The sequence below is a fragment of the Micropterus salmoides genome, unplaced genomic scaffold (genome assembly GCF_014851395.1).
Source record: "Micropterus salmoides isolate LMB-PRFRI ecotype aquatic unplaced genomic scaffold, ASM1485139v1 Ms_hic_scaffold_12, whole genome shotgun sequence".
Lineage (NCBI taxonomy): Eukaryota > Metazoa > Chordata > Actinopteri > Centrarchiformes > Centrarchidae > Micropterus > Micropterus salmoides.
This window is the reverse complement of record NW_024040263.1, coordinates 25,188,849-25,216,752: the sequence shown is the minus strand read 5'-3', so window position 1 is coordinate 25,216,752 and position 27,904 is coordinate 25,188,849. Positions and strand designations below refer to the sequence as shown.

The following is a 27,904-nucleotide window of genomic DNA, read 5'->3' as shown; positions in this document are numbered from 1 at the left end:
AAAACGTGAAAACTCATTTCATATTTTTTCAAACCAGCATTCACTTCCAGTAGGTACATGCTTAACAAAAGAATAAATAAAACAATAATGAGAGATATCTCAGGCAGCTAATACACAATTTACACAGTTGAGAAGGCAAAGGAATATTTCCAATAATAATTGACTTTCAATAGCACTTGCACAGTGACTGAAGATTTGCCTGACAATGCACGCCTAATCTCGTTAAACACACTCATCTCCTCTCCAATGCCATGTTTACAGAATTAGCTAGGCTAAAGTGGGACATGTATCTGATGCTGCATATTAATGATGAATACAAATAAGAGGTCACATGTTAATAAATTGTACCACCGTTTATCATGCAAAAACACACATTTGCAGCAAAAAGAAGCAAAGGGAAAATTGTGTATGTGTGTTTGTGTGTGGGTGGGGAGGGTCCTATGAAAATGCATTTCATGCATTACTTTTCTATTTCTGATATTTCATGCTTTATGGATTTATTTAAATCCTCTCAGGTGAATAGAAAAGGAGAAGAAGGGGAAAGCAGAAGTGAGAGATATGCAAAATAAGAAGCATCCGCCACTTGCAAATGTGCTCCCTCTTTCATCTTTTGGCTTTCTTATCCTTTCTTCTCTTTTTTCTTTTTTCACTGTAGGGCATTTTTCTGAAGTCATTTGAACCCAAAACCATGGCCATACTGTGCTAGAGAGCTAGAACAAGGGAGAAGGCGAGAGGAAGATAGTCCACGCGTGTGTGATTGCGACCATGAGCGATCCCTAAGATGGTGAATGGACAGTCTTGCATGTTTTAAGCCTGCTGTGGCTAAGAGACAAAGGGGTGAAGAAGGGGCAGAAAGAGAAGACGGCTGCTGAGAGAAATAGGGATGCTGTGGATGAGCAATACACAGAACAGATGGGTGTTTTGTGGTTCTTCTTTCTATCTCATGTGTCCAGGGCCACTGTGGCCCCCTCCGAACAATCTCACTTAAAGACCAGAACACGGCATAAAATGTGCACCCAATCAAACCTCCACGCAAACCTTTTTCACTTGACAGAAAAGAGTTGGAAGGGGGTATACTGGTAAATTATGGATCATTACAATCTGCAAAAATTACAGTTAATTGCTGCCACCTGCAAGGGGCTTTGACCCACTATGGAATTTTTCCATCATAAAAAAGCCATTTGCCCGTACACGTTTTTGCTCCCCCTCTCATAAGCACAAATAAAATGTGCCCATTACATTGGCCTTGGCTATATGTATGTTTCCTGATTATGTGTGTTTTTATGGCTTTAAATAGGAAGCCCCCTATCACTCGTAAAACCGTTGCAATAACCTGGCCTCTCCTGTACACTTTACTTTGATTTGCACCCATACACACTTCCTCCATCCTGCATTAATGTGTGAGCAGAGAGTGTATATGCATGAGGAGGAGAATAGATGAATTTTTCAGTTATTGTGAAGGACGAGAGAGGGAGACGGGGGGTTGGCTGGAATGTCGTCTTCTCCTCCGAGACACAGCCGCGTCGGTCAGAGGAAAGAAAGCACTGAGGGATCATGAAAGTGAATGACGGAGGCAGGGCAACGAGGAAAGGGAGCGAAGTAGGGAGAGAAGTGTGGCGTGAAGGGGACAATCCTAATGACAACCCACCACATTTCTGAAGGACACGAGCGCCACAACACAGCACTTCAAAGCCGTTAGTCAATTCATTCTCTTATGTATCAAAAACAGCTTGTGTTGTGCTATGCAATCACAAGCCCATCTAGGGACGTTTGACAAACTGTGCTCATGCCACAAGCAGCGACGATAATTGTTATTCCCATCGAGGCAGACACATTGATGGGCGTGAACAAGCCAGACCAATGCATGCCCAGATTCACAACAACAGCAGAAACGATATCTAAATAAGCCCAACATTGTCCTTAATAGCTATCTTCAAAGGAATGGAAGGACAGTTATTCAAAAGGCAAAAGGATATTCTGACAAGGCGTTTGATGGAATTGAAGGGTTTTTTTTCTTGTAAAAAGAGCAGAGAACTGTGCGAGGGAGGAAGGATGATCTTATAAACGAGTCTGTCCTCTAATAGAATAAAGGAGAGCTCCCTCTCTCTCCCCGTCTGTTTCTCTCCTTCCATTAACTCTAAGTCTGTGGTGAGTTAGGGCTGGAGAGCAGGAGAGCTGGGGCTAATGCTGGATCTCCAGGTCCCTTTGAAATAGGATCAGCAGAGAGGAGAAACCACACTGACAACCCCTTAGCTGCCATTTCATGGCAGTGGCTGAAAGAGGGGACTTTGGGGGGAGAGAAGACAGAAAGCATACAGGAGAAGTGAGAGAGGCTGGTGGGATCAGGAGCAGAAAAGTGGAAGAACGATAATCACTAAAAAAAGAGAAATATAAAGAACTAAAAAGGCAGAGAAGAGAAGAGAGGCAAAGAACTGTCAAAGGAACGGGTGGAGGGGGGGCAACAAGTCCTTCTAAGCCATTTCAGCACATTGCAACACAAAGCTAGGCTATTATAGTGTCTAACAGACACAGTGAACCGCTATCAGGCAGAGAATATGATCCAAGGCTCATGTAAAAAGCACAAGGCCGACTGACGCAAGGCTCTACCTCCTTAAATAGCAGATATGGTCGCCTGTAGCTTCTGACTCAATATTCACACCACCGTCCCAGACAACAGTGCTGACCAGACAAAGCAATACACCCAAGCAGTCTAGCAGGCTGAGGCATCATGTACACTTTGTTCATGCAGATTACTCTATTGTTAGTGACCCTACCCCCAAAGCCAGTCTCACACGCACTCAGTCTCTCTCAGTCACCAAAGCACAGCAACAAATAAACAAACAAAACAACAGATGCCAAGACAAACATGACCTTGACCCAGTGTAAACAAGTTAACGATGTGTTAAGAAAAAAACTGACCTCCACTGTTTCTTCTTCTCTGCATCTCTAAAACAAATCCACCATCCATCTACTGTAGCGACTCTCTCAAACTTTGCAGCCATACATCCAAAAGTTAGCAGACTTGGCTTGACCTCCATATTTTATTTTGTCCTTGACCACGTCAGATAGTGGGCTTAGGCCGTCCTGTAACGACCACGCAGCTCTCACTGATATTGGTCATTTAGCTAATGGACGATCGAGCTAACAGGATTAGCTCGCAGGGCTTCCAAAAGGGGAAGGAGGAAGAGGAAGGCACAGAGACGGGGGACACGGGGCGAAACAGCATGTCACCGCCATTTCCCAATGTTATAAGTCGCCTGAGCTCGGGAGCACTCACACACACCTGAAAAGTGATTATGCTAATACCAGGTCTTTGCCAATATACATAAGTGTTTATAGGTGTTGGAGTGAATGCCTCGGGAAGATGAAGGGTTGTCAATACAGTGCCTCTTAAGAGTGCCTAAGCCATAACTGGCGTTAATGTGATTACTACTCTGTTTATGTCATTAGGGTATTCACAGTCAGGGATTGGACAGGGGTGAAGGGCGAAGCAGGAGAGGACAGGTTGAGGTGGGGAAGCAGTGGAGGCTCCAAGGCATCCATTAGTGTTCTGCATTTTCTAAATTTACTCTGTTGTACATGAGTTCCACCTGACTTGAAGGCCTGAGAGGAAAAAAGACTGTTGGCAGATTTCATACTTGTGTATTGTCTCATACATCTCATCACCCAAAGATCTTATATCAGTCTCTGCATTCGTTTGTATTTGTGAAAATACCTGATAGAGCAGCTGGCTGGCCTTGACCTTCCTCTGTACTTCTCTATCTCTCTCTGTTTGTCTGTGTTTCTCTGCCACAGCCACACACACCAGGGCTCATACACTCACTTCTTTGTCCCGGGCCAGACTCTTTGTGGTGCGCTGAGCCGCTGGACACAGACAAAAGGCTTGTTTGACCAACACTTGTTCCTGAGACAAAGCCGGATGCAGGAAATACGGTTTACTAAACAGAACGCCAGCCAGGGAATAGAACAGGCTTAAATCCCAACTTTTTACAAGTCTGATGTGGGCCACTAGAGTCACACACTATACATGTGGGAGAAGTAATAAAAAAGAAGAAAAAAAAGCAGGAGATATAGAAAAGGGCAGCGAGAAAGAATGGCGAGCTGAGAAAGCAAAAGACGGGGAAGGAGAGGGGTAGACTGGGACAAGAGAAGCCTAGCTGGCATGAACAAGCAAGGGAGGGGGGAGCCAGATCTCCAGATAAAGATGCATGGTGGTCTTTGAGGGCCTGTGCCCAGTATAAAGTAATCTGCTGGCTGCAGCTTTGTCTCCAATCAGACTTTCACACTTCTTACCTTTCCTTTCCCCTTCTCCTGAAAGTTGATAAGAGCAACAGTGGAACTGAGGCGTCTCTCTGAGCCACTAAGAAACCATTATGGACAGATGGCATACAGGGGCCAATGAATACATGCACCATACACAATAGACAAATGTTTGTATGTATGTATGTATGTGAATGTGTGAGTGTGTACGTGCTGGAGAAGTCAGTTTGTTTCTCATATGCATGTGCTTTTGCATTCGTGTGAGTGTTTCTTTAATGGGCATGCATGCTCATTGTTAGCGAGTATGACCTCATGACTGTGTCCATGTATGTGTGCATTTGTGTGTGTGCATTTTAGGATGTAATACACTTGCTACAATGATTTTAAAATTAGAGTTGCTCCACGCTGCCTGTTTCCCTGCGTAACCTTACTCCCTTTGATCTTTTCTTGGTTGAACTGTGTTTGAACTGACCATCCAACCACCCATCCATCCGTCTATCTTTCTATCTCTCCATCTCTCCATCCATTCACCCATTCTGACTAAGCCCAGCTGGACAGTTTCGTGCTTGGGTGTGGCTTGGTCCGGCAGACCTTATAATAGGCTGGGCCAGCCGTGTCTCTGATGCAGATCATTATTTGCTCTCTGCTTACCAGCGACGGTGGGAGGCTGCATGCTGTTGTTTCTCATCCTAGCTCTAATGGTACAGTGAAAAGACCTCTGGGCTTCTAAGCTTAACCAGTCTAATTAAATGGACCATTGCTTATGTAAGCATCCGCAGAGATTATTTATTGAGTTGGGATCCGCTTCACAGGATCAAACCACCATCAACAAAAGCCAACGCTCAGTGGAGTAGGTATTAAATAAAGGAGTGGAATCAAAGAAACTGCAAACTGCCAAGTGTCAGTTTAAGCACACATATCCAGGTACATAAGAAGACTTAATCAAGCAGGAGTATTTTTGGACTCGGGCAATATCCCAGATGGGCGAGGAGTCTCTGAGCACTTCAGAGGGGAAATGTGAAAAGTGTTCTGTCATAGACAAGATATGTCTCAATAATCTGCAGTTTAAGGGGAGGAGGATAGAGTAACATAGGCTGATGAAGAATAACTGAATAAAATAGAACTTAGTGGAATGCAACAAAATACAATAAAACAGAAATTTTTGCCTTCTTTGCTTTCAAAATGCAGGCTGCAACATTCAGATGAGAGCATCTGCTGTCTTTCCTTACAAGCATCATCCCTGTTTGAAATGCACAGACAAGAAAGCCTTCGTAAGACATGAGGCCAGCAGCCTGAGCTTCACTATCTCTGCATAGCTCAGCTTTTGACAGGCTGGCGTCCCTACAGAAAGGATGGAGGGGGACCAGGGAGGTCGACTAGCTGCACATTTCTGCATAAATCTCCAGATAGATAGCATCAGGAGAAACAGGGGAGGGAGGCAGGCAAGCAGCGGAGGATGATAAGGCCCCCGGGGCAGGGCATTCGACACTGTCAAAACTGCTTCGTCTCTGGCTATTGGATGAGTGGAGCACGTTATGAGCCTGCATACCATTTGCCAGGACGTGATTCGGCTTCACCGGAGCATGCAGGGCCCTGTATCTGACCTTCCCGCTTTCCCCCTCTTCAGTCTTCTCTGACGTGCAGGGAGCTGGACAGAACAGCACGGAAAAAGACTATGGACATTTGAAGCTGAAAAGCTCTGATCATCAATAGCTTTACTGGAGAATATTCTGAGCAACGTGAGGCACAAACAGATTTCATAAGAAGCCAACATGTCAGTTGCCGTACTGACACAATATAAAGAAACTAAAACCACAGCTTCAGCTTTATAACACTCTGACATTTTTAAATCAAAAGGCATACAAAGAGCTGTTATAAGTAGCAAAAAAATGTGATCTGCTGAACAATACCATTGTTTTCTCCTTGTTCTTTTAACCTTTTTTCCTATTGTGAATCCACATTTACAGAATATCGTACAACAAGAATCGACTGTATGTCATTTATTTTTTCCCCAAATAAATGATTCTATGTTTGCCCTCTGGCAGGCGCACAGCGTCAGCCAGGTTGGATCAAGAATGAGTGAATGAACCATCTTGCTTAATTAAAGACACTTCAACAGGAGTACCTTCCCCTCTCTCTTATTACAAACACAATTGAACTTTTTACAGGATGTTCTGGCGAGTGAAGTGTGATACAGATTTTCACATCCTCTAATGCATAAAGAACAAGAGGCTTTCCTTCGTTAGAAATTGTCTCTCACCACCGGCATAAAGCACTCCTACAAAAACAGAAGATCTTCTGAAAGTAAAGAATGGCCATGCTGTTCATTATGTTTTTGACATTTAGCGCACATATTGTTGGTGTTTCTGTTATTTTGTCCACCTGCTGTGTGTTTAACGCTACTATACTTACTAAATGTGAAATGACTAGAAAGAGTTTAAAAACTGTAGTATATGGCAGTATCAAGATTCACCATGCATGTAAGCATGTGCATAGACAAACAGCCACACATAATGCAGCATAATGCAAACTCACTGCACACCCATAATATGCTGAGGTGAAACAAAAAGTAGAAAGTTGGTAAAAAAATGTCAGGAGGCACCTGTGAGTCCACTTTGATGAATGACTGGGACAGTGTTGAAAGAAGGAGGGAGGTAGCGTGAGAGCGAGTGAGCAAGATCGAGAGAGTGAGAGAGACCAAGTGAGAGAGGCAGGGAAGAAAAGTTGAAGAGGAAGAGTGGGCAGTGAGGGTTGGAGACTTCGCCTGATCTACAGGCACAGACCTGCAGTCAGGGTATCTCTGAGCTGATGGAAGTTCGGACACACACACACACACACACACACACACACACACAGGCACTGGACTGAGTAAACACTTCAGCTTGTCTGGAGGATAGAGTCATTCCCTCTCCCTCTTGCTCTCCATCCTTCATGCAGCCTGCATGCTCCTTTGTTACTCCTCCTTCCATCGCGCTATTTCCTTAACATACTCTGATGACAGCACTGAGAGAGGTTAAAGTGGGTCTGTCTTTCTCTCTCTCTCTCTCTCACACACACACACACACACACACACTGACCTGCACACACATGAACCCAGTTTTTTTCTCTTTTTTTTACCTGTGAATTACTCTACCCTTGGTCTATAACACACACATAATTTGTTTAAATCTTTTTTTTTTCTTGAATATAAAGGGACACTATCTGTAAACACCTGCATCTTGATACACCTCTCATCTTCTCCACCCACTCATTTAGAGTCAGGCAGATCTCAAAATCCATCCATCAGGCCAGTGTGCACAAGTCTTTTTTTCCCCCCTATCTCTGCCTGAGGTGATCCGTCACTGTAAATAATATTTCCAGAGAAAATGAGACACACAGAACAGGCAAAAGAAAAAGAGAGGGGCAAAACAGAGAAAGATAGTCATCATTATCTTAATCTCTGTGGGGAGGCACTGAAGGTGGGTTTTGGGTTACAGATGCACTCGCAGTAACATTCCACATTTTCATGCCCTGGTGCTCAAGCAGAAGTAGGGAACTGTTAATAAACACAAAATTACCGCTAATGTTGACCTCGGTTGTTTGTTCATGAACACACTCGCAGTAGCCCCAGAAGCTCTCATCATTTATGGCTACCAGTGAACAAGGGCTGTTTTAAACATGCAGTTATTTTTCACCCTGTCCTACCACCTCAGGGTGAAAGTACGAGGGCATGTGAGCTTGGGCCAACCATAGCAACTCGTTATGCATGCTATCCTCAAGGCATTGTGGAGGGACATGGCGCTTTAAAACAAGAGGGCCAGTGTGTTGGAGTGTCCCGGGGCCTGGAGCTGTGGAGGCTGAGGGTTTAACACGCGTCCCATCTGCTGTGTGTGACTGTGCACACGGTGGTCGAGTGGTTAAGGAAGTATCAATAGCCGGACTCTTTAAATCGAGGGGTATCTCAGGGTCAGATGCAGCTTCCAAATCCATTTTTCTTAGAAAAAGAGAAGTGGGAAGTTAAGAGAGTTATGCTTGTATATGTGGCGACCGCGGAACTGATGTCTGGACTTTGGCTGAGAACTGATTCAATCACAAGTTCAGTGTGTTTTTTCAAAGGTAAAGTTTCACACATCCTCATTTTACCCTGTTAAATTAATTGCATAACCAGTAAGGTCTAAGATGTGAAGTTCCCTGATCCTCTAATAAGGACACGGCCACTAACATAGAGACCTTACTGCCCCAACCCATTCCAATCCAGTCATCCAAGCCTCCATTCCCTGTTCCATTATTTATTCATCAAGGAGAAAACAGTGCTGGGCCACTTCTCAACCCAGACACTTTCCAAATCCTGATTAAAATTGCAAAATGGCCTCCTGTTCAGCCCTAATTCAGCCCCTTCAAGACATTCAAGAGACGTGGCAAAGCGACAAAGTGACCTACAAATGTTTCCTTCAGTGCTCTTCTGCTGGCTGGAACTGGACAGAAATACTGCTCGGGCTACCCTCAGGGCTTAATGCAAAGCAGGGCCTCACCTTTATGACGATTATGATGATTTATGTTGTTTTGGACAAATGCCCCAAACAAATGGTTGCTAAATCAAATGAGTCAATGTTGGATTGTGCATTACGGGGCACACTATTCCTTCCCAATGACTCAACACTGTACGATACATACCAGAGAAAAAACTGCAGTGTTAGAACAGGGTAAAGGAAACCAGTTAATACCTACATGTCACGTTTACCATCAATAACAGTCCATAAGATAGATGGGCCATATGCTTGGTAATGGCAGGCCACACTCCACACAATTCTTCATCTCCTAGGCTTGCCATACCAGATTCCTGCCTACTAATTGAAGACATGTGGTCTGATCAACCGCTATAGCAATGCAAGAGAGGCGGGTAAAACGGTGGACAATAGGACCTAGTGCACCGCAGAGCTGTATTCCTCTGTCTTCCAACTGAAGGCAAAATTTATCAGTGATACCTTTAACTTTGTGGCACACTGAAATCGTGTTTAACACAGCTACCTGTGTCTTTCCAGTTACAACTTGTTCACACGGACACCGTCACAGGCCTGTTAAAAATAAATAAAATGTTTCTGCTCCTTCTCCTTATTCTCCCTAGAGGTGTGTCAGGAACATGCATAGGTCCAAGCAGTAGCGAGCATGATATTAATTAAGGTAGCCAACCTGTAGGTTCCTTTGTGCCCAGCTGTAGAGCATAAATCAGGCTTTTAACGAGGCTAGAGCCCTAAGATCTCAAACCGTGCTGGAATGCTACCTGCACAGCCATGCCAAAAATCTGTCTGGGTCTAGGGCTCCTATAGATCACTATGTTTATAAGGGGGGCTATAGCGACCTACCCTGGAGAGGGAAGGAGGGAAGGCGGAGCAGAGGAGCAGAAAAGGAGGGTGGCAAAAGGGGGGCAAGAGCTATTTCTATTGGGTCATCAGGTTTAAGTAAACGTGTGGTGTTTGTATATAAGTGCAAGTACGCATGTGTGTTGCATTTTATGAGGACTCTTTATTAGAAGCAAAGGTAACCAAGGAAAAATAATAAGAGACGGAGCTAATGAGAGACAGCGATAAAGACATTTAGACAGAGAAGGAGGACAGCAGTAATAGGTACAAACTTCTCCAGTGGATCAGCAACAGTCAAGAATAATCAGCAAAAAGTAACAATAAATTCCTTTTCTCTCCCTCTAGACATACTGTCGTTAATACATGTCTTTGAGAGATGCTAAAATAAGCTTTCAGACCACAGGAAGAGTTGATGAACAGGATATGTGAAGAAACCCTGGGTGCCTTTGGTGACAGAAGGATTTATTCACAGACAGCTGCAGGACGCAGGACACATGCATGTAAAGACTGACTGACTGACTGACTGATTGGCTGGCCGGCTGGCCGGCTTTCTCGTTGAATCCACCTTCAAGCGATCGAGCACAGAAAGGGTCTCTGAACTCAGACATTCCGCAACAGGCAGTGGCAAGACATACTTCCACACATGCTTACAGCCAATACACAGGCTTGATGCAAATATACACGTGTACACTCACTAGATCTCATTATAGCCACACAGAGGAGTCAGAACTCTGTTAAAGCAATGTGTTAAACGATACTGTAGTTTATTGTCCTGTGCATTAAAAAGTACATCAGTTCTTTCCAATGCAGTGCCTACCCTCCTGGAAAGCTTACCAGCTGACCAACTGTATATAAATAAGTCAGTGTGGAAGTGTGGAAATTTGGATTAATGGCTGATCAGGGGATGGGTAGAGCTGGTTTCTCAGGCTGCACTCTGCAGCAGCACCTGAGATTTATGGGCCAGATGTTTGTGCCATTGCTTCTCTAACAGACTATAAAACTTCATTTACAGCGGGCAACAGTGGAGTCCCAATGTAAAAAATCACCAACATGCTAAAATTGCTGCGCTGATGCAAATGTCAACTCCAAAGCATTAAAATATGTAATAAACAAATGGCTTTCATTATTGGGAATTCTTGTGCACTCCTGCAATTTCTCTCGCTCTCCCTCCCTGTTCTTCTTTCTCCCTCTCATGTCACTTATACAATGACAACCCTTACATGAATGTAACTCCACTCCCTGCCAACATGAACATTTTGAGAGGGGCTGACAACCTCTGACTGACGCAGAGGTCGCAGGGCATTGACCCCAGCGGACTACTTGTATTCCATTCTGAGAAATGAACTTTGTAGGTTTGCGCAAGGTCAAACTGTAAAGATCCTATATGTTCATTCCTGTACATGTCCAGCTGACACAGTGTAGGCCTACAGAGAGGCTATCTCATGTGCCTTTGACACAGCCATGTAGATATATAAAGACATAAAAAGATATGTTTGTCCTTAAAACACATGGCCTTTATTGCTCTCGTCCGGTTTCATCACCTTTGCAGTACACACAGAGGGGTAGCTGATGAAAAGCGGAATTAAGGGCAGTGAAAGAACAAGGATATTATCTGAAGAGGAAGGGGTGTAGTTGAAGGGTGTCAAGAATGGCATAAAAAGCTGTGGAGAAGAGAAGAAGGGAAAAACAAAAGAGTGGTGGACAGCTTTACACTGCAGCACCCCATTCTAGATTACATTAGTGGCAGCTGCTTCCTTTGTGTGGTTTTATGGCCTGGCCCCAAGAAAAAGCTGCTAAAATTTCATTTAATCTGCTGCAGAAACTCAAGTGTCTGACAGACACTCAAACAAGGGCCTAAAAGCACCATGCTCTCAGATAACTGAGGCAAAATACCACTAATAATATCTCTCTCCGTGGCCATACAGGCTGACATTTTGTGTAACCAAAGAGGGCTTGCCTGTGCCGCCGGTGCATGGGAAACTGGCCCGCTCTCCCAGTCCAAGGGCAGGCCCTTAATGGTGGGTGAGGAAGCTAGACAACGTCCCCCTTCTTCCGTCCTTCTCTCCCCTTTTATCTCCACCTCCTGTTCATCCTTCCAAGTCATTAGCTTATGTTAATCGCTAAAACTACCAAGAGTGACCCCCAATTTCATTTTGTATGCCAATATACTTAACAGCAGATGACAACACAGCTGCTACAACTGATTTATTAAGGTAAACTAATTGTATGACTGAGCCTATATTTTGTGCTAACTTGTGTCAGTTGCCCACTCTTATGGACTTTGACGCGTACAGTGTGTGATGAAATAAAATCTAATTCTCATACAATTACTTTTCATTTTAAAATATATCCTGAATACAAAATCCATTTGTGTAAATTTAACCCTCTTTATCGCTCATTTAATTGGACAATAATTTTGTTTTACTGCATTGTTGTCAAATGTGCTTTGAGGAACAATATTTTTACCCTACAAACTCTGCAAAAATTCCAGCCAAATGACTTTTGCCAAAAAACCTAAGTCTACAAAACGGCCAAAAGTCTAATAGGATCTTAGTCATAATTCAACAAGCTACAAACAAAATGTGCCACAAATTGGAAATGCCAACATGTTCCTTAAAAAACAAATGCTATATCTCAACTGCCTACTCAATATCCTGCTCCTGAAGACCCAGATACCCAAAAGTAAACACAAAAAAAGACCCACAACATTTTTCTGCATTAGCCTGACACAGGGCTGGAGCTTTGACAGCGGTGGTAGCTGACAGAAAGCAGCAGTACAGGCAGCGGTTAGGGGCAGCTTCCTTCCTGAGCTTTGCATTCACAAAGCGACATGTTCACATATGTCCACATACATTTTGTTCAGATAAACTGAAGAGAAGGGGCTGTTTTGCCATGTGATGCCACTGATGTAGCTTAAGACAAGAAGAACAGGAAGAGGAGGAAGAGGGGAAGAAGAACCAAGTGGCAACTTTTCCTCAACCTCTCAGATAATAAGATGACAGGAGTGAGGACATCTAGAGAAATCGGGAAGGAGAGGAGCCAGGAAAAGTCCAGGCACCAAGCAGAGAGACTGTGAGGTGTCCAGATCTCTTCTCACTCACTCTGAATGGGGCAGATCACAGATGACAAAAGTAAGCCAGTGACTCTTCCCCACATGAGCAGGTTTCACTTGTATATGCTCGTCCTCTGAGGTTTGGCTTAGGCTTAATAGACTGACACTAGTGTGTGAGGATAATAACAATGAAGTATGGCCGCCACATAATGTGAAAAGTTGTCAAACTCCTTTCTACTAGTCTTGTAAGCAGGTTTTTCTCTTTACAGTCTAATCAACACAACTCTTAGATCTTATTGTAATGCCTAATGCAATTTTGCTACTTGTTGAGCATGCTAAGTTCACTGCAAAATGAAAGTGTTTTGAGAGTTATTGTATATTATCAGTACCTATGGCCAAGAACATTTGTATGACATCAACTAATTTTTTTAAAATAATTGATTTTGGTATATTTTGGGAAACACACTTGCTTAGATTAAAATACTGATACCACTCTCATGTCAGTAAACATGAAGGTACAGCCAGCAGCCTGTTAGCTTAGCATAGCTTAGCTTAGCCTGGCTCTGTCCAAAGTTAAATGCCCTTACAAGCACCTCTTAAGCTCACTAATTATCATGTTGTATCTCGTTTATTTAATACTTAAAAAACATGTACAGAAATTACATGTTTTGGGGGGTTTATGTGCCAGACTATTTCACAGATGGGTACATTGTCTTCCTGGAGTTTCTGCTGGTTGCTTTGCAACATCCCAGTGACGACAGGACTCCAAGCTAGCTATTCTCCTCCATTCGCTGTGCATAGTTAAGCCACCTTGCTACTGACTATAGCTTCATAATTAAAGTACAAATTCTTTAATCTTCCTCTACTGAGACTGGTCAGTTTCATCAGAAAGTTTGCTTGGAGGCTATCAAAAAAGAGTACTTAGCGACTCTTCAGGACAATTGAAAAAACACGCCTGCTGAGAAGAAAGAAAGAAAAAGGAAAATTCTAAAGAAAAGCAACACAGAAGCACAAATGGGTGCTAATGAAGACATAGCAAGCTGTAGAGGGGGGGAAGGAGAAAGAAATGGGCGAGGGCAAATTAACCTTTTTAATTGGAGAGTGGTAGTCCTCTTTGGACCCTGCAGTTGGATCCAGAGTGCTGACAGATGATGAGAGGGAAATGGCAGGCCTATTACAGGCAATCTGGCCCTGCAACTTGGCAGACCACAGCAGTACCAGAGCCTGGGGAGAACAGGGCATGTCCAGCATGGAAAGCATTCGCTGCCAGACCGCTCGCTGGCAGAGAAGGGCTTGCCTCAATAAAGGGATAAATAGAGAATGGTTATCTTGGCACTTTGAACTATGGGGTAAAGGGTTGTCATAAGGGAGTCTGGTTTCTTGTCTGATAACAAAATACTACCTGGTCAAGAAAAAGGAGAAGGGCTTTGCTTTAATGAAAGAGAGAGAGAACCAGTCTGACAGGTATGAGAGAAGAGAAGGGCCAGGGAGGGAGGTGTGGGGGCGAAGAAATGCACACCGAAAAATCCACAAATCATTTGGGTTCACACGACTTTGTACTCATGCACACACACATTTTCAAACCCAATACATCTGTGCGGTGTTCACCAAGGAGCCAGATGCAAGAGAAAGACATCAGAGAGGATAACTTCCTGTCTGTCTGTGTCTGGAAGTGAGAGCCATGTTTATGTCTGGGGATACAAGGAAAACAAACATCAAGGTCAGAGAGGCTGGGTTCTGTCCAAGCGATAGATAGCCCCTTCGTAACAGGGATGCAGGGCTGTTTTAACATTGGGCCCCAGGGAGACACCAGGATTTAGACAGAACCCTTAGGCGGGATTTCATATTGAATATCCGGACCCTTAAACTCTTAGAGCTATCTCCCAAGCTGAGTACTTTTAATCTGACATCTGAAAGACAGCACAAATGATGTACTATTGTAAAAGACAAAAATATATTGTGTGCTATTAGTGCATAATTTTTCCTTGTTCTCAAAGGTTGGTCTAAGAAATTACTTTCTGAAAATCAATTAAAAGCAATCCATGCCACTTTCTCTACAATAAACAACAACCATCTCATTCATTGTCTCACTTTCCAGCAGACAGTTGATGTAAACATAATCCTGATGCCTGGCCTTCAATGCTGACCCCATTAGCCAGACATCTATGGACATCTCTAGGTCATCACCACAAAGACAACGAATCACCAATCCTTACCTCTGTTCTTCTCCCACCTCCCTTCCCCCGTATCTGTCTGTCAGGCCTTCTCTCAATCCACACCTTCTCTTTTTCTGTCTATGTCTCTCTTTGTCCAACTGTCTTTCATTATGTATTCTAATGCATTTTACACAAGGCATTGACAACACTGCAGATCACACAGGGCTGCTTTTAGACACATCATGCAAAGCTATCCAAGTATTGCTACATGGAGCTGTGTGAGTCCATAAAGTCTCACACTCTTCACATATACGCCCATGTGCATGCATAAACACAATCAGCATCCTCTGTCTATATCTCTACACAAAGTCTCACTTGAAAATTTTCTCGCTCACTCTCTGTGTCTTTGTATCTGTCTCTATCCACAAACACACACACACACAAACCAGACACATGGCCGAAGAGAGCAGACTACCATCTGGGAGTAGTGGCCAGCTTTGTCAGGGCGGGGGAGGGGGGTGAAAGCGCCGACATGACCCCCCTTGAACATACACACACATAAACCATACACACAACCCTTGCAATGGCCCCCATTGCCCTCCCCATCCAACTGCTCTAAGTGTGAGAGCTCTTCTCATACAATCTGCACATATACATATGCAAATTTGCAGGGGGCATAATAAAAACAGCCATCATCACACACACATACACACACACACAGAAGCTAGATATTTAGTTGGCTTCGGCACCAAAGTAGCCACGCAAGAGTTTTGGAAAAGAAAACGTGTTTCTGGGAAATAGAGCAAGAGCTGGAAGGCTGGAATAAAAGAGCACAGAAAAAGGGAAGATGAAAAGAAGAACCTTTATAAATAACAAATTAATGTGAGCATGTGTGAAATGCATGCAAATAGGATTGCATGCATTTATACGGAGACACACAGAAACACATGCACAGGCAGACACACAAACATACATTATCCATGTTTGCCCTGCAGCATGCATGTGGTGAATTTATACATAAAAACTCACTCAGTCAATTGAAAAGATGCATCACAACTGTCCTTAGATTCAGAATCTAATATATTGTTTTAAAGAGTTTCAGTATGATACCAAGACAGTGTTTGTTGTCATACTTTAGTTTGAGGACTATTTAACAACATCTTCTCAATGTCTCAATGTTAAATGAATAACTGTGCCTAAAGCTTCCTGATTTAGATATCTGATCAAAGAATGAATAAATGACCCTAGAATAACACCAACAATTTGATGCCAGCTTTTGATATTTGACACCTTTCGATTGCCATCCCGAAGGAAATTAATAATTTGAAGACATATGATACTAAATAAATCAACTTCTCTATGGCTGCACTTGAACTTGAAGCCTTTTGTCTAGTGTCCATTTGTCATAATCAAAATCCACAAGGCCCTGTGCGAAGACAGAAAAAGACAGAGCAAGGGATAGAAAAAGAGAAAAGAGGGAGAGAAACACACCTGCAAGGCTAGCTGGAAAGCTGACACCTAATCCACTCCCTTTCTTACATAAACCTCATCATAGCTTCACACACGTTTCACACTTTTTAGAAAATCACTTTTCTAGCCTCAGCAGTTCATGTTCTCTTTTGCTTTAGTCATGATCACATTTCTTCCATTTTACTCGATATTCTATTCATACGCATGTTAAAATTGCTTGAAGGTGATAGACAAATAACAGCTATAGCCTGAACGACGACTCACATTAAGAATTTGTACAATCCTGCAGTGATAAACTCTCGGTTCCTTGAATTCTTTAGATGTTCATGATGTGACAGAGCTTTCTGATCTGCCATCTCGAGGCAGGGTTTGTGTGTGAGCTGAAAGCATTTGAAGTGGGATGGTGAACAGCCTGGTCTCAAAACTCAAGGGACACATCCGAGTCGTAATTAGGAGACGAGCTGTGTGCATATTTTATGGCATACAGACACAGACACACTCACAGACATGATTTCCATTACTGCCATATGTGTACTTATATGATATATGGATCCACGGGTATATTCAAGTATGTTAAGCTGACACAAATAGAAGGTTTCTCGCCCACACAGCATAACAGCCCATTATGTACATCTTCCATATCAAATTCTCTCCCCCAGTTTTCACCACTCTCATGTTTGCTGTAATGTTTTCAGAACACAATAGCAGCAGTGGTGTTAAGCTCATGTTGCCCCATCAAGAGGAGAGCACCAACAACAACCAAACACGTTTCCCTCCTCTTCCCACCCTGTTTACGACTGCATCCATTCGTCTCTCGCTTTCTTCCCACGCTCCCTCGCTTCTTTTTTCTCTTCTCTGCATTGTCCTGTGCCCCCAGGTTAGAGGTTCTCTCCGTTTCCTCCTCTGAAGCCTGGAAAACAGAGGAGGAGGACGAGAGGAGGCGAGCTGGAGAGAGTCGAGAGAGAGACAGAGAGAAGAGGGCCGGGCAACAGGGCCTGTCCGTCTGCCTCCTTCGGCCTGGCTGGCTAACCGGTCTGAACTGGTTCTGACATAGGTGAACCAGAGAAGTGTCCTCTTTCGCCTCTGGACAAAAACGAACCACGGTGGCATTCCATCCACAGTCAGCAGGTACCAGGGAAGTGTGCATCCATGTGTGTGTCTGTGTGTGCATGTGTGTGTGCCTGTCTCCCAAGACCTTTGAGGCCTGGACCACTGCCAAGTTCATCTGTTAATGGACAGCTACTAGGAGAGCTGCCCCACCCCCCTCTTTCCCTCCTCTCTGTCTTTCCAGCAGCCATGCCTGCTCACGACCCCCCCTTAACCTCCCCAGCCCCCAGCCAGGCCTGCCCAGATACAGGCCCTCACTCTCCCTCTCCCTCCTCCTCCACTCCCTTTCTCTCCCTTCCCCTGAAAGCTATATCATTCCCTTTCTCCTCCTCCTCCTCCTCCTCCTCCTCACTGCCCCCAACACTCTGTGCTTCTCCTATTCAAGATAAACAGAGTGCTTCAAGTTCAGGGGACACCCTGGGACCCTTTAACAAAGCCATCTATCATGCTGTCTTCCTGAAACTCCTTTGGCCATAGCGGGCTCTGCTGCTGCTGCTGCTGCTGCTGCCCTTGTTGCTGCTGCTGCTGCTACGTCTCGCTGTCAATCTGTGTGTCTTGAGTGTAAACATACACAGGCTGGACATAGACCAGCAAGGCTGCTAATCCTGACCAGCTACTTGCTCTGGCTGATCCTGAGGTGGATATTTTCCTGTTCTCCTAGCCACTCTAAGACCAGAGCAAATTCAGACTCCCCCCTGCTCCTCCATCTCTACCAATGCCACCCCCCGACCCCCGCTCCTGTTAAAAGAATACAAAATCCTGACACGAAGGCACGCCACAGAGCGAAGAACAGCATGCGCGAAGGCCACTTTCTCTCTACACATTGGGGACGGACTTCCCTGACCTCTCTCCAATCCCCCTGAAGTCAAACTGAGGGACGATTAACCAAACTGTCAACAGCTTAATAGTGTGGGAATAAGAGACTGACAGTAGGCCTAGGAGCTGTGTGTAGACACTATGGAGATTATGAATGGTACACAAGAGAGAGAGAGAGACAGAGGGGGAGAAGCCCCTTTCCTACATGGATCCTGCAACATTTATGGGTTCAATTATCTAGGTAGCCTTTTTCAGCATTCAAGCACAGGTCTGCTATATGGAAATATTCTGTGGCAGGTGTTTTCCCAAGCGATATTCCATGCATTATTTTCTGCTCATTACAGGAGGCAGCAAAGTAGGAAAATAAGGACACCACAGAAGAAGAGCATGGTGAATCATTATAGTGAGTTATGACTTTTAAACTTATAATCAGTTCCCAGTAACAGCCATAAATCCCACCTTCATGAAGGTTGCCATGTTTTGTGTCAATTTTGTACACTGTAGTTTGTGATGCTGTGATCTGTCTTGCATTATACTGAGAGTCATTACAAATACTTTTTCTACCCACTTTATATCAATGTGGGTAGACTAGAAGTAGAGTGTGTTTTGTAATTAAATAATAATAAATAGCATTTTAGAAACAACAACACTACCTTCTGTAGGTGGAGATAATATGTTATTCGGTGTAACGCCATTGTTCCTATTGTGGCTAAGAATCTTTGGCATTCCGTATTTATTTTAGATTTCTAAATATAATTAAATGAAATGTTTTTGTTATTGTTGTTTCCACTCAACACATGCTTGAAGATTTCCCAAAATCAGGTCCCGAGAATGCAAACTGCCAGAGAGTCTTACATGAAGAAACTTATGTAGTTATGAGGCCAGAGAGTTCCCTGGCTAGCAATTGTGACACAAGAAGCTCACTCCTGGCATAGGAGAGGAACTAGCACTGACATGACGGTCCCTCTTTCAGTCCCTTTCTTCCTCTTCTTTCTGCTTGCCTCCCTTTCTGCTGGCACACAGCAGTCCCAAAAGCCCAGCAGCTGCTGTCCTCTCCAGCCTGCTAGGGAGGAGGACTGGCCTGCCGGTTTTAGAGCGCTAAATAATCCATTAGATGTTATCAAGTTGTAGCAGGGCAATGCCATTCTGCTAGGAGCCATCAATCTTTCATAAGTCCCAGGCATGGTGTGCATTGGGATGCACTACCAGAACCTCCCCACCTCTCCCAGTGCACCACCCACCCCATCCAACTCACCAAACTGCACGCAAACTTAAACATGTACACTCAGTCGGGGCGCTACTGTAACTCACCTGGTACACCACGTACCACGAATCAAGGCTGAGTACTTACAGCAGCCTCTCTCCCCTGCCTTTCCTGTCTCTCTCTACTATCACTATAAAATAAAGTGGAAATGCAAAAAAAAAAAACATGTACACACTGTCAGGGGGACATCCACGCACAAAGTCAACAAATACACATGCTGACATAAATGCAGCCAGGTACACGCTCTTGCACTCAAGCTCTGCAAAAAATAGGCCTGTTTAAAGAACATCCAGTCCTACATTTCTTGCCTTGTGTCTTTCATCCCCACTTTGCTCACCCCACTTTCCTCCCTAAACAAAACATTTTGAGCCAAGCTTCAAAATTTACGCTGCCTAAACCGTGTTTCACTACTCCCTCACACCACCTTCCCTTGCACGCTCTCCCTTTTTTCTCTCCTCCTCATCTCTCCCTCCTTCTGCTTCTTGCCATGGCCTGGCAGGCAGGCAGGGCAGACATGTTCAGAATGCACTCCGGTAATGGGCTAATCAAAAATGCAAAACAATTGGCAATTACCGCGCAGGGCCCTAATGGTCATTAGAATTTACAACAAGGTAATGAACTGAGAGTCAGCTCAGTCCATGCATATTCATAAAGCAATCAGGCCTTTGAAGATTAAAGAAGCGCTTCAAATTTAAATGAGGGCGCCAGCATGTTATCAGTGAGATTCAGCCTGCAAAAGTAAAGGGTGCCTGGGACAGGAGTGTGCATTTATGAGTGTGTGTATATGTGTGTTTGTGTGCGATGAGGGTTGGGGGTCAATTTGGCATGGGGGATGGAGTGGACGTGTAAGTATGTGTGTGTGTGTGTGTATGTGTGTGTGTGCATGTGGTGTGTGTCGGTCTCATTGGTGTGCCAACTCATGCCTGCATGCTTTTGTGCAAAGCAAACTACGGTACACCAGTACCACCATATAGTCTAAAGTGATTCTAATAACCAAATGAACACTCTCTTAAAAATGAATGATGCCCTTATCTTCTGATCATCGTTTAAAAGATGTGGGATTTGAATCTAAGATCAAATGTACAGTTAACTTAAGCTGTTAGGAGGCGATGAGCCCACCCACCCCGAGGAATATAGCAACCTATTAGTATACATTTCTGAAAAAAATGCTGCAGTAGAGATGGTCGGCATGCACACCATGTACATGCTACACACAAACAGAGGACTGTGAGTTTTCAATTGTAACGTCAGACACAGGGGCCCTCTATGTCTTGTATCTCTCTGGTTGAGATAAGGCTGGCGAGACACAGCTGTAGATGACCACCCACCCACATACAAAAGGTACAAATAGACTCGCACACACCCATTGACACACAGATTCTGACAGGCCAAGCTCAGCGCTGGGACCTGCAATGGGACAGATAGTGGAGGAAGAAACACTAGAGAGACAGATAGTGACCAGGATCACTGGGTTCAGACTAACACAACGCCCTTGTCACTGTGACTCTCCCATGGCCTCAGCATTATCACCATGGGTGTGAGAAAGCCTAAGCAGTGGTCCTTCAGCACCACAGCTTTAAACACTACAGTCACAATAGGAGCAGCAGAGGTTGAGCTGACATACTGAATGGTGATACAGGGTGTGATAATGTGATACAGACTCTCCAAGACACAAAATAATACAATCTGGATCCATTTCAATCAGTGACCTAAATGATGAGTTAAAATTTTAGAAAAAATAAAAAGAACGATGCCTTGTTAAAATCTCTATTCTCATTCTAACCCCAAACTAACCTGCCTACTTCCTAAAATACCACTTCTGTCGTTTTTGCTCTCATCCACCCCTTCCTGAGCTACAGCTGTATCAAAGACACTTTTTCTTCTCTGTTTCTGTTCTGTTTAAAAATAAAGTCATTAACCTGCAGGTGGTGAAGCCAGCGGCTGGTGTGACAGGCCCTGACGCTGTCAGATGACCCCTGACCCTATGACGTGACTGCCTGCCGCGCTATTGACAGGACAGTGGCAGGACACGCTTATTTCTGAGGATACTTTTTCATCCCACGTGACACGGCTGTGGACAAACAAGGTTGTTTCTGTCATACAGCTACGAAAGAGGCTGCAAATGTGTGTGTGTGTGTGTTTGTGTGTGTGTGTCTTCTGGCTTGCTCTGTAGCCAAATCTGAGAGAGTGAGAATGAGCTCTAGAGTGCATATTGGAAGCCTTTAAGAGGTGTAGACACGCTAATGTAGCCAAAACTTTGAGTTTCCAGTCCCTCGAGACAACACTACTGGAGCAATGCATGGAGAGAGTGCGGGTAAGAGAGGGAGAGACAGAGAGCAAAGGAAAGGGGGGGGGGGGGGGGCTGAAATAAGCATCATATGTTTCTGACAGATCTCATCAACTCACAACACATCATGGGGCCTCCGCCACAACACATTTATTACAGAGTAAACGCAGGTTCACAGGAGGGGGTATACACCATACATGTGAGTCTGTGTGTGTGCAAGGGGGTGGTTGGGGGTGCATTGTTGTGTTCATAAAACAGGTGCGTGTCTGTGTACATATGTGGGTAGGTAAGTTGGAGGATGCATGAATTTATATGAGCCTCTTTTCGTGTATATGTGTGTGTGTGTGTGTGTGTGTGTGTGTGTGAATACATGAGCTAGCCTCCACCTGAATGGCCTGAGGCTGTCGTACCGGGGTTGTTAGAAGACAAACAGAGACACAGGAAGCCCACGCCAGGAGCCCTGAGGACAGCACACACACACAAACACACACACACACACACACATACCTACCACCCTTAAGTACACACACACTCTCAGTCCCACACATAGCAGACACCTCACCATAAGACTTGCTTCCTAAACCCACAAAACATTGCTTTAGCACACAGATACACCTCCTCTACCTCCCTCTCTCTCTCTCTCACACACACACACACACACACACACATATGGGCCCAGCCCGTCCCTCAGGCCCAGCGCTGTGTGCCAAGTCAGGCCTGGCATGGTCCACAGAGGGGTGTCCTCAGGCAAGGCTTGCCAAGTCAAAGACCCTTTCATGTTCAGCCTGCACGCCCAGAGTGGTAAAGCTTTAACAAACAGCCCGACACACACACATATCCACTCATTCTCTCTCACACACCCGGAAACAGTTTAAAAAAACAAAATCCCACTCATACACAACAAACATGCGCACATACATTAGTTTGACTCTGCATCGACATTCGAGATGTAAACATCCACTAGACACTTGAATGCAGCCAGAGCCACTAACACTCAATCCAACAACAAAGGCTGACGAATCTCCTCCGACAACATTTGCGGGTGTTTAGAGCTTAGCTTCGGAATTCAAAAATGTCCTCTATGAAAAATTCATCTTAAAAACCATTCCTGTTCACCTTCATTAAAACTTAGTGGAGCCCACATCCAAAAATAGGACAGATTTTTTATCAGAGCCCAGAGCAACTGTAGGATCAAATTAGAGTCATTTTTTACAGACAAAGGAGGGCTTATGGTGAAAATATTAGCTGGTGTCCAATAATTACAATAGCATGCATCTGTTCCTTTTCACTAACAATTAAACTGATCACCGAAACAATTGCAAACACCGCATGTGAACTTTCAAAGCGACCCATATCCACGCACATACACACTGGCCACAGGAAAAAGATAACAAGAAGCCGCTCACCCTCCCACCCTCTCACCCCCACCACCACCACACAACACTCTCACTGCTCAGCCCCCCCAGTTCTGCCTGACAGATACCCAGTGTGTATATGTGTGTGCTTATGAGGGGGGCGGAGGGGGGATTTGGAGAAAGGTGGCACAGTGCCAATACGGAGCCTGCTAAATACCTTTGTCTCCACAACACACAGGGACAAACAGGACAGGCAAGCTGCTTCAGGAAGACACACTACTACAGCCACAGGGAGGTGTTACAAGTAATACCGCTCAGTTGTTAGAATGTTTTCCTCCTCATAGAGAAAAGGGGGGAAAGGTGGCTGCCATAATTAACTCAGTATCGATTCAGAGTCCAGGTTACAATAGAGGCAGTGCGCTGGAAAGAGGCATAAGTGTGAGATGGTGGTCGATTTGAGCGGCTACAATGGCCTCATTAACACACATGGCTACACTGGTGAGAATGCAAGAGGTGCTAATGCAGGGCTGGAAAATACAGGCCACAGCAGTGTGGCAATACGAGCACAAGAATGTGATTCCGCACTCATAAAATGTAGTGAGGAGAAACGATTTGTAAAAACACTAATTATGGTGTATAGGACATGATAAAGACTATATAGAGTATGGTGTGGTTCTGCATCCTAAATCATAACAATGAAAAGCATCTTGCTCCAATTGCTCAATGTAGAAAGCCCCAACAATCATTTATTGCACTGATAACAAGCGCATGTAGTCCACAGAATAATGAATGTGAATGTAAATAAAAACTATGGATCCACTACACCAGTATGCTTGTTTAATAGTGATTACATCCATAGATAAATAGATCACTGCAGTCACTTATTGGGCTATATAAATAAAACTGACTCGACTTAGTTTGTGTGAGAAACCATCATCTGTTCTTTTTCTGGGCCATCCATAATCTGGAGACAAGCTACGGTGTCCCTATGCATATCTTAAATTGTTTATCATGCAAATGATGGCACACAGGCTGCTCTGCCCTCTTCTAACGGCCCAGAGCTCCAGACTGCAGACCCCAGCCCCAGCTGCAGCCATGAGACTCCCAGACGGCCTCAGCTGTCCCAAAGGCAGTAGCTGAGAGGCACAGCTTCATCTCCAGCTCTGGGTGTATTACAGACAAGTGGCCCCCACCACCCCCACCTCCAAGTTCAACCATCCTGGGGTGTCAGCTCCTTTAGTCCAGCAGCTTCACTCCTAAAGCTAAGGCCCAGCCAAAGCCCTTGCCTGTACAAGCTGATGTCCATACAGAAATCCATCTACGTCAAAGAAGCAGGGTGGGGAGTGGAGGGGTATATTCATTTGAGTGTATGCAGTGCAGCAGGATACTGTTAATCTTTAGGGGTGTAACATATAATATATTCCCCTGGAATAAGCTGGGCATGAGATAGAGTGCGTCGGGACAGTATTGATGCCTCATCTCACTGTCAGCCTCTAACTGAGCAGGGGGAGAGAACATGGCAGCTAGCATATGTGGCATAGGGTGGCGCGCTGGCACTGCCATTCTGGATCCATCAATCTTGGACAGAAAGCGGGGGGGGTTTGCACATGTGACCGATGTGCGGTCTACCCTGCACTGTGTTATTCAAAAACACACACTTGTGTTTTTTTCAAGGAAATGCTGTAACAGGGTTATATCACAATCAGATGAGGTGTGCCAACAGGACACAACCTCACTCCGCATACAACCAAAATAATCGAACCATTACAATGCCAAGAGACTCAGGGCCTATAAATAAGGCTCCGCTAACAATGCTAGTGACCTTATGATATCATGTGAACTCCACTCCATGATGATCTAAAAAAGCATGTTCAAACAGCTGACAAAGCCAAGAGGCATGTCAGATGTGTATGTGTGTGTGAGGATGACTGTGCACATGTCCGTGCGCCCGTGTGTTCATACACAGGGCAGATGTTTAACAAACTGCACACTAATGAACACTGGTCAATCTATGTGACAGTGGGCTGACTAGCTAACAACAGATAACAGTAGTCCCTTTACAATGCCATCTGCTAAGCTAGTATCTAAGCTGCAGAGCTGACTATGATGGTACTGTAGTACAAATTATTGAGTACAACTCTCTGTGCATTTAGCCTGAATTGGCTTCAAATTAAATCACGACTGCCCAGACAATCAGCCCAATCTAGCACACGATCAGATCTGTAAAAGAAAATGAATAAACACTCAAATAGGCTGGTCAAAATCAAACCCCACTCTGTAAAACCAGTCATAAGGGACCCACGCTTGTTTGCACAGCGACTCATGTTTTCACTACAGCCTCATTTGCACAACAAACCGAGCAGCCGCCTTATGAAGTCCTTAATTACCCAAATCAAGAAAAACACTGACAATTAGTGGCTGTAGGCTTCCTCAAATAAATGAGTCTTCCTTGACAGTTCTGCATAATTACATTCTTTTCTATCTCTTTTTAATTTTAGCATTAAAGTGAGCCGTTGCAGGCGCATATTTGAGGGAACGAGAGATATGGCAGTGGAATAAGCCAAGGAGGGATACAGATACATCTCTCACCACCACATGAGAGAGAATGTGGAGGCCACAGGATCTGAGCACATCTGTGATGCAGCAACAAACCAAAAGAAGCCCATCTCTCTCTCTCTCTCTTTCTCCCTCTCTTTGATAATCGTTTTCTTTGTCTGTCTCTGTGTGTCTTGTTCACTATCTGCAAATGTTTCCATTTTTCTCAATCATTTTCAGGCCTCCTGGTCTTCATGTGGGTTCATTGCTCGGCTGAGGAAGATTCACAGCTCCTAAATGCAGTGGCAGATATTTCACACTCACTTCACATTTGGTTATGCAAATTGGATACATCCCTACTACCAGAAGCAAAACCAAGGAAATCTGAGAAAGCACTTGTTTCCTTTTAAAATAAACTCTCCGCGAACCTCGGAAAGTGTGACCCACTCCACACCTTTAGACCTCAAAGACTCACTTGTCACATTTTTTTTCTCGCTCATTTGTTCACTCTTGCATGGCAGCCATTTTAAGCTTCCTCTGTGTTTACCTGTGTTATTCTCCTGCTTAGGGATTATTCCTTGCAAGGGTGCAGATAAACAATCCTCATCCTGCGGTGACACCTGAATGGCCACCTCCACAGGGTGATACACCCTCCGCGGGTGCTGATGGTGGGTCCGCGAGTACGAGGAGGACGTGGAGAGGGGCGAGGCAAGCGGGGAGGACGGTGGCCTGTCCAGAGGTTTGTCCGTACAGAGGCTTCCGTGGCACTGCCTCCGTTTGTGTTCAATGAACAGCAAGATGTCAGCTAGGGGGAAGCGGGAGTGGCACTGGCCACAGGTCAGCAGGTCCTGGTCCCCTTTTAGGGGCTCACCCTGAGCCACTCCCAGCCTGGGGGAATCCTGAGAGTCTTCTTCTGGTAAAACACCTGACAGCGGCTCAGCTGGACGGGCAGAAAAGAAAGAAGTTCGTGAGACATAGCTCAGTGAGAGGTAGGGATTCTGTAGCACTTTTAAACAAATGTGTCAGGAGAGGCAATGGAAAAGCACATTACTGAGTCATACACTGCTACGGTATATGAGGACATCTTCAGGAATAAGGTCAAGTTGTAAAATGTGTATTAAAATATTTTTAGAAGAGACAAAGAAAGAAAGAAAGAAAGAAAGACCACACAGACTACTTCGATAAGGACTGACACGTACAGCTTGTAGGCAGCAGCCAAACGATTAAGTTGCGTGACCCTCTTTATTGTGCTGCCAATCTCGCTTTTTTAATGAACCTAACACCTCTGAGAATCAAAAAATAGATTCTAATTTGAGTTCAAGATGATTGGACCCCATTTCGTTAAAAGTGCTGGGATCTCGTGAACCAAGGTTAGACATTGAGGGGTTGGATGTGGAGTAGGTCCCTGAAGTACCGACAGAGAGGCAGAGAGAAGAGAGAGAGAGCATTTTAAAAGAAGTAATCTAGCCACACGGTAAACTACATTGGGCGCCCCGACTGGGATGTTGAGATAAGATGTGATGAATTCTTGCCGCCGGTTCAACCTTTAATTCCGTGTCGGGTCAGACGAGAAGGTGGTGAGGGACTATGCAAGATAGGCCCTGTTACCTGTATGTTCAACTGCATTAAAGATGAGGGAATTTGCTCCTATTTTCCTGGAGCTTATCTTAACCAGCTTATGCCATGGACATATAGGCGAGGTGTGTGAGGCTGGGTTAGGTGGAAAGATTTTCTTCAAACCAAATAATCTCATTTTGATGCCACGCAAGAGTGATGTGAATAACTTTGAAAACTAAAATATAATCCTTTTTTCAGACATCTGACTGCACCAGAATTTAAAGTAGTTTAGGCCAGTGTTTCCCACTGGGCGACAGGAGTAGGTCTGTTTCACTATCGGGAAAATCATTAGGCCTCTTCGTTTGCTATTTTAAACTATAATGACTCCCTGTTATAACAGTGGATCAATCATTTCCTTTCAACTCACTCACTGAAAAGTGGCATAGGGGACAACATATATTTTACACTTTCAAATGGAGTAACCAACAAATAAATGCATCAAGCATGTAGGTACAATTCCTCTCTGCTTGTATGAATATGTAATTAAGTGTTTACTACATGATGGCTTTGGTCCCAAAATAAAATTATGCAAAGTGTGATTATGCAGTCTCAAGACTTTTGTTGTTTAAGTGCATAATGTGAATATATAATATGAGCACTAAATGTGACTGAACTGAAAAGGATCTGGGTCAGAGGCAAAAAATAG

At 44.4% G+C, this 27,904-nt stretch overlaps 1 protein-coding gene across 1 annotated transcript in view; it reads right to left on the bottom strand.

Moving 5' to 3' along the window:
* Positions 1-27,904, bottom strand: part of bcl11ab (BAF chromatin remodeling complex subunit BCL11A b) — a 35,506-nt gene that overhangs the window by 5,870 nt on the left and 1,732 nt on the right. Inside the window, exon 2 of the mRNA XM_038714222.1 lies at positions 26,189-26,581. Coding sequence (XP_038570150.1) covers positions 26,189-26,581 — 393 coding nt within the window. The remainder of the gene's footprint in view (positions 1-26,188; positions 26,582-27,904) is intronic.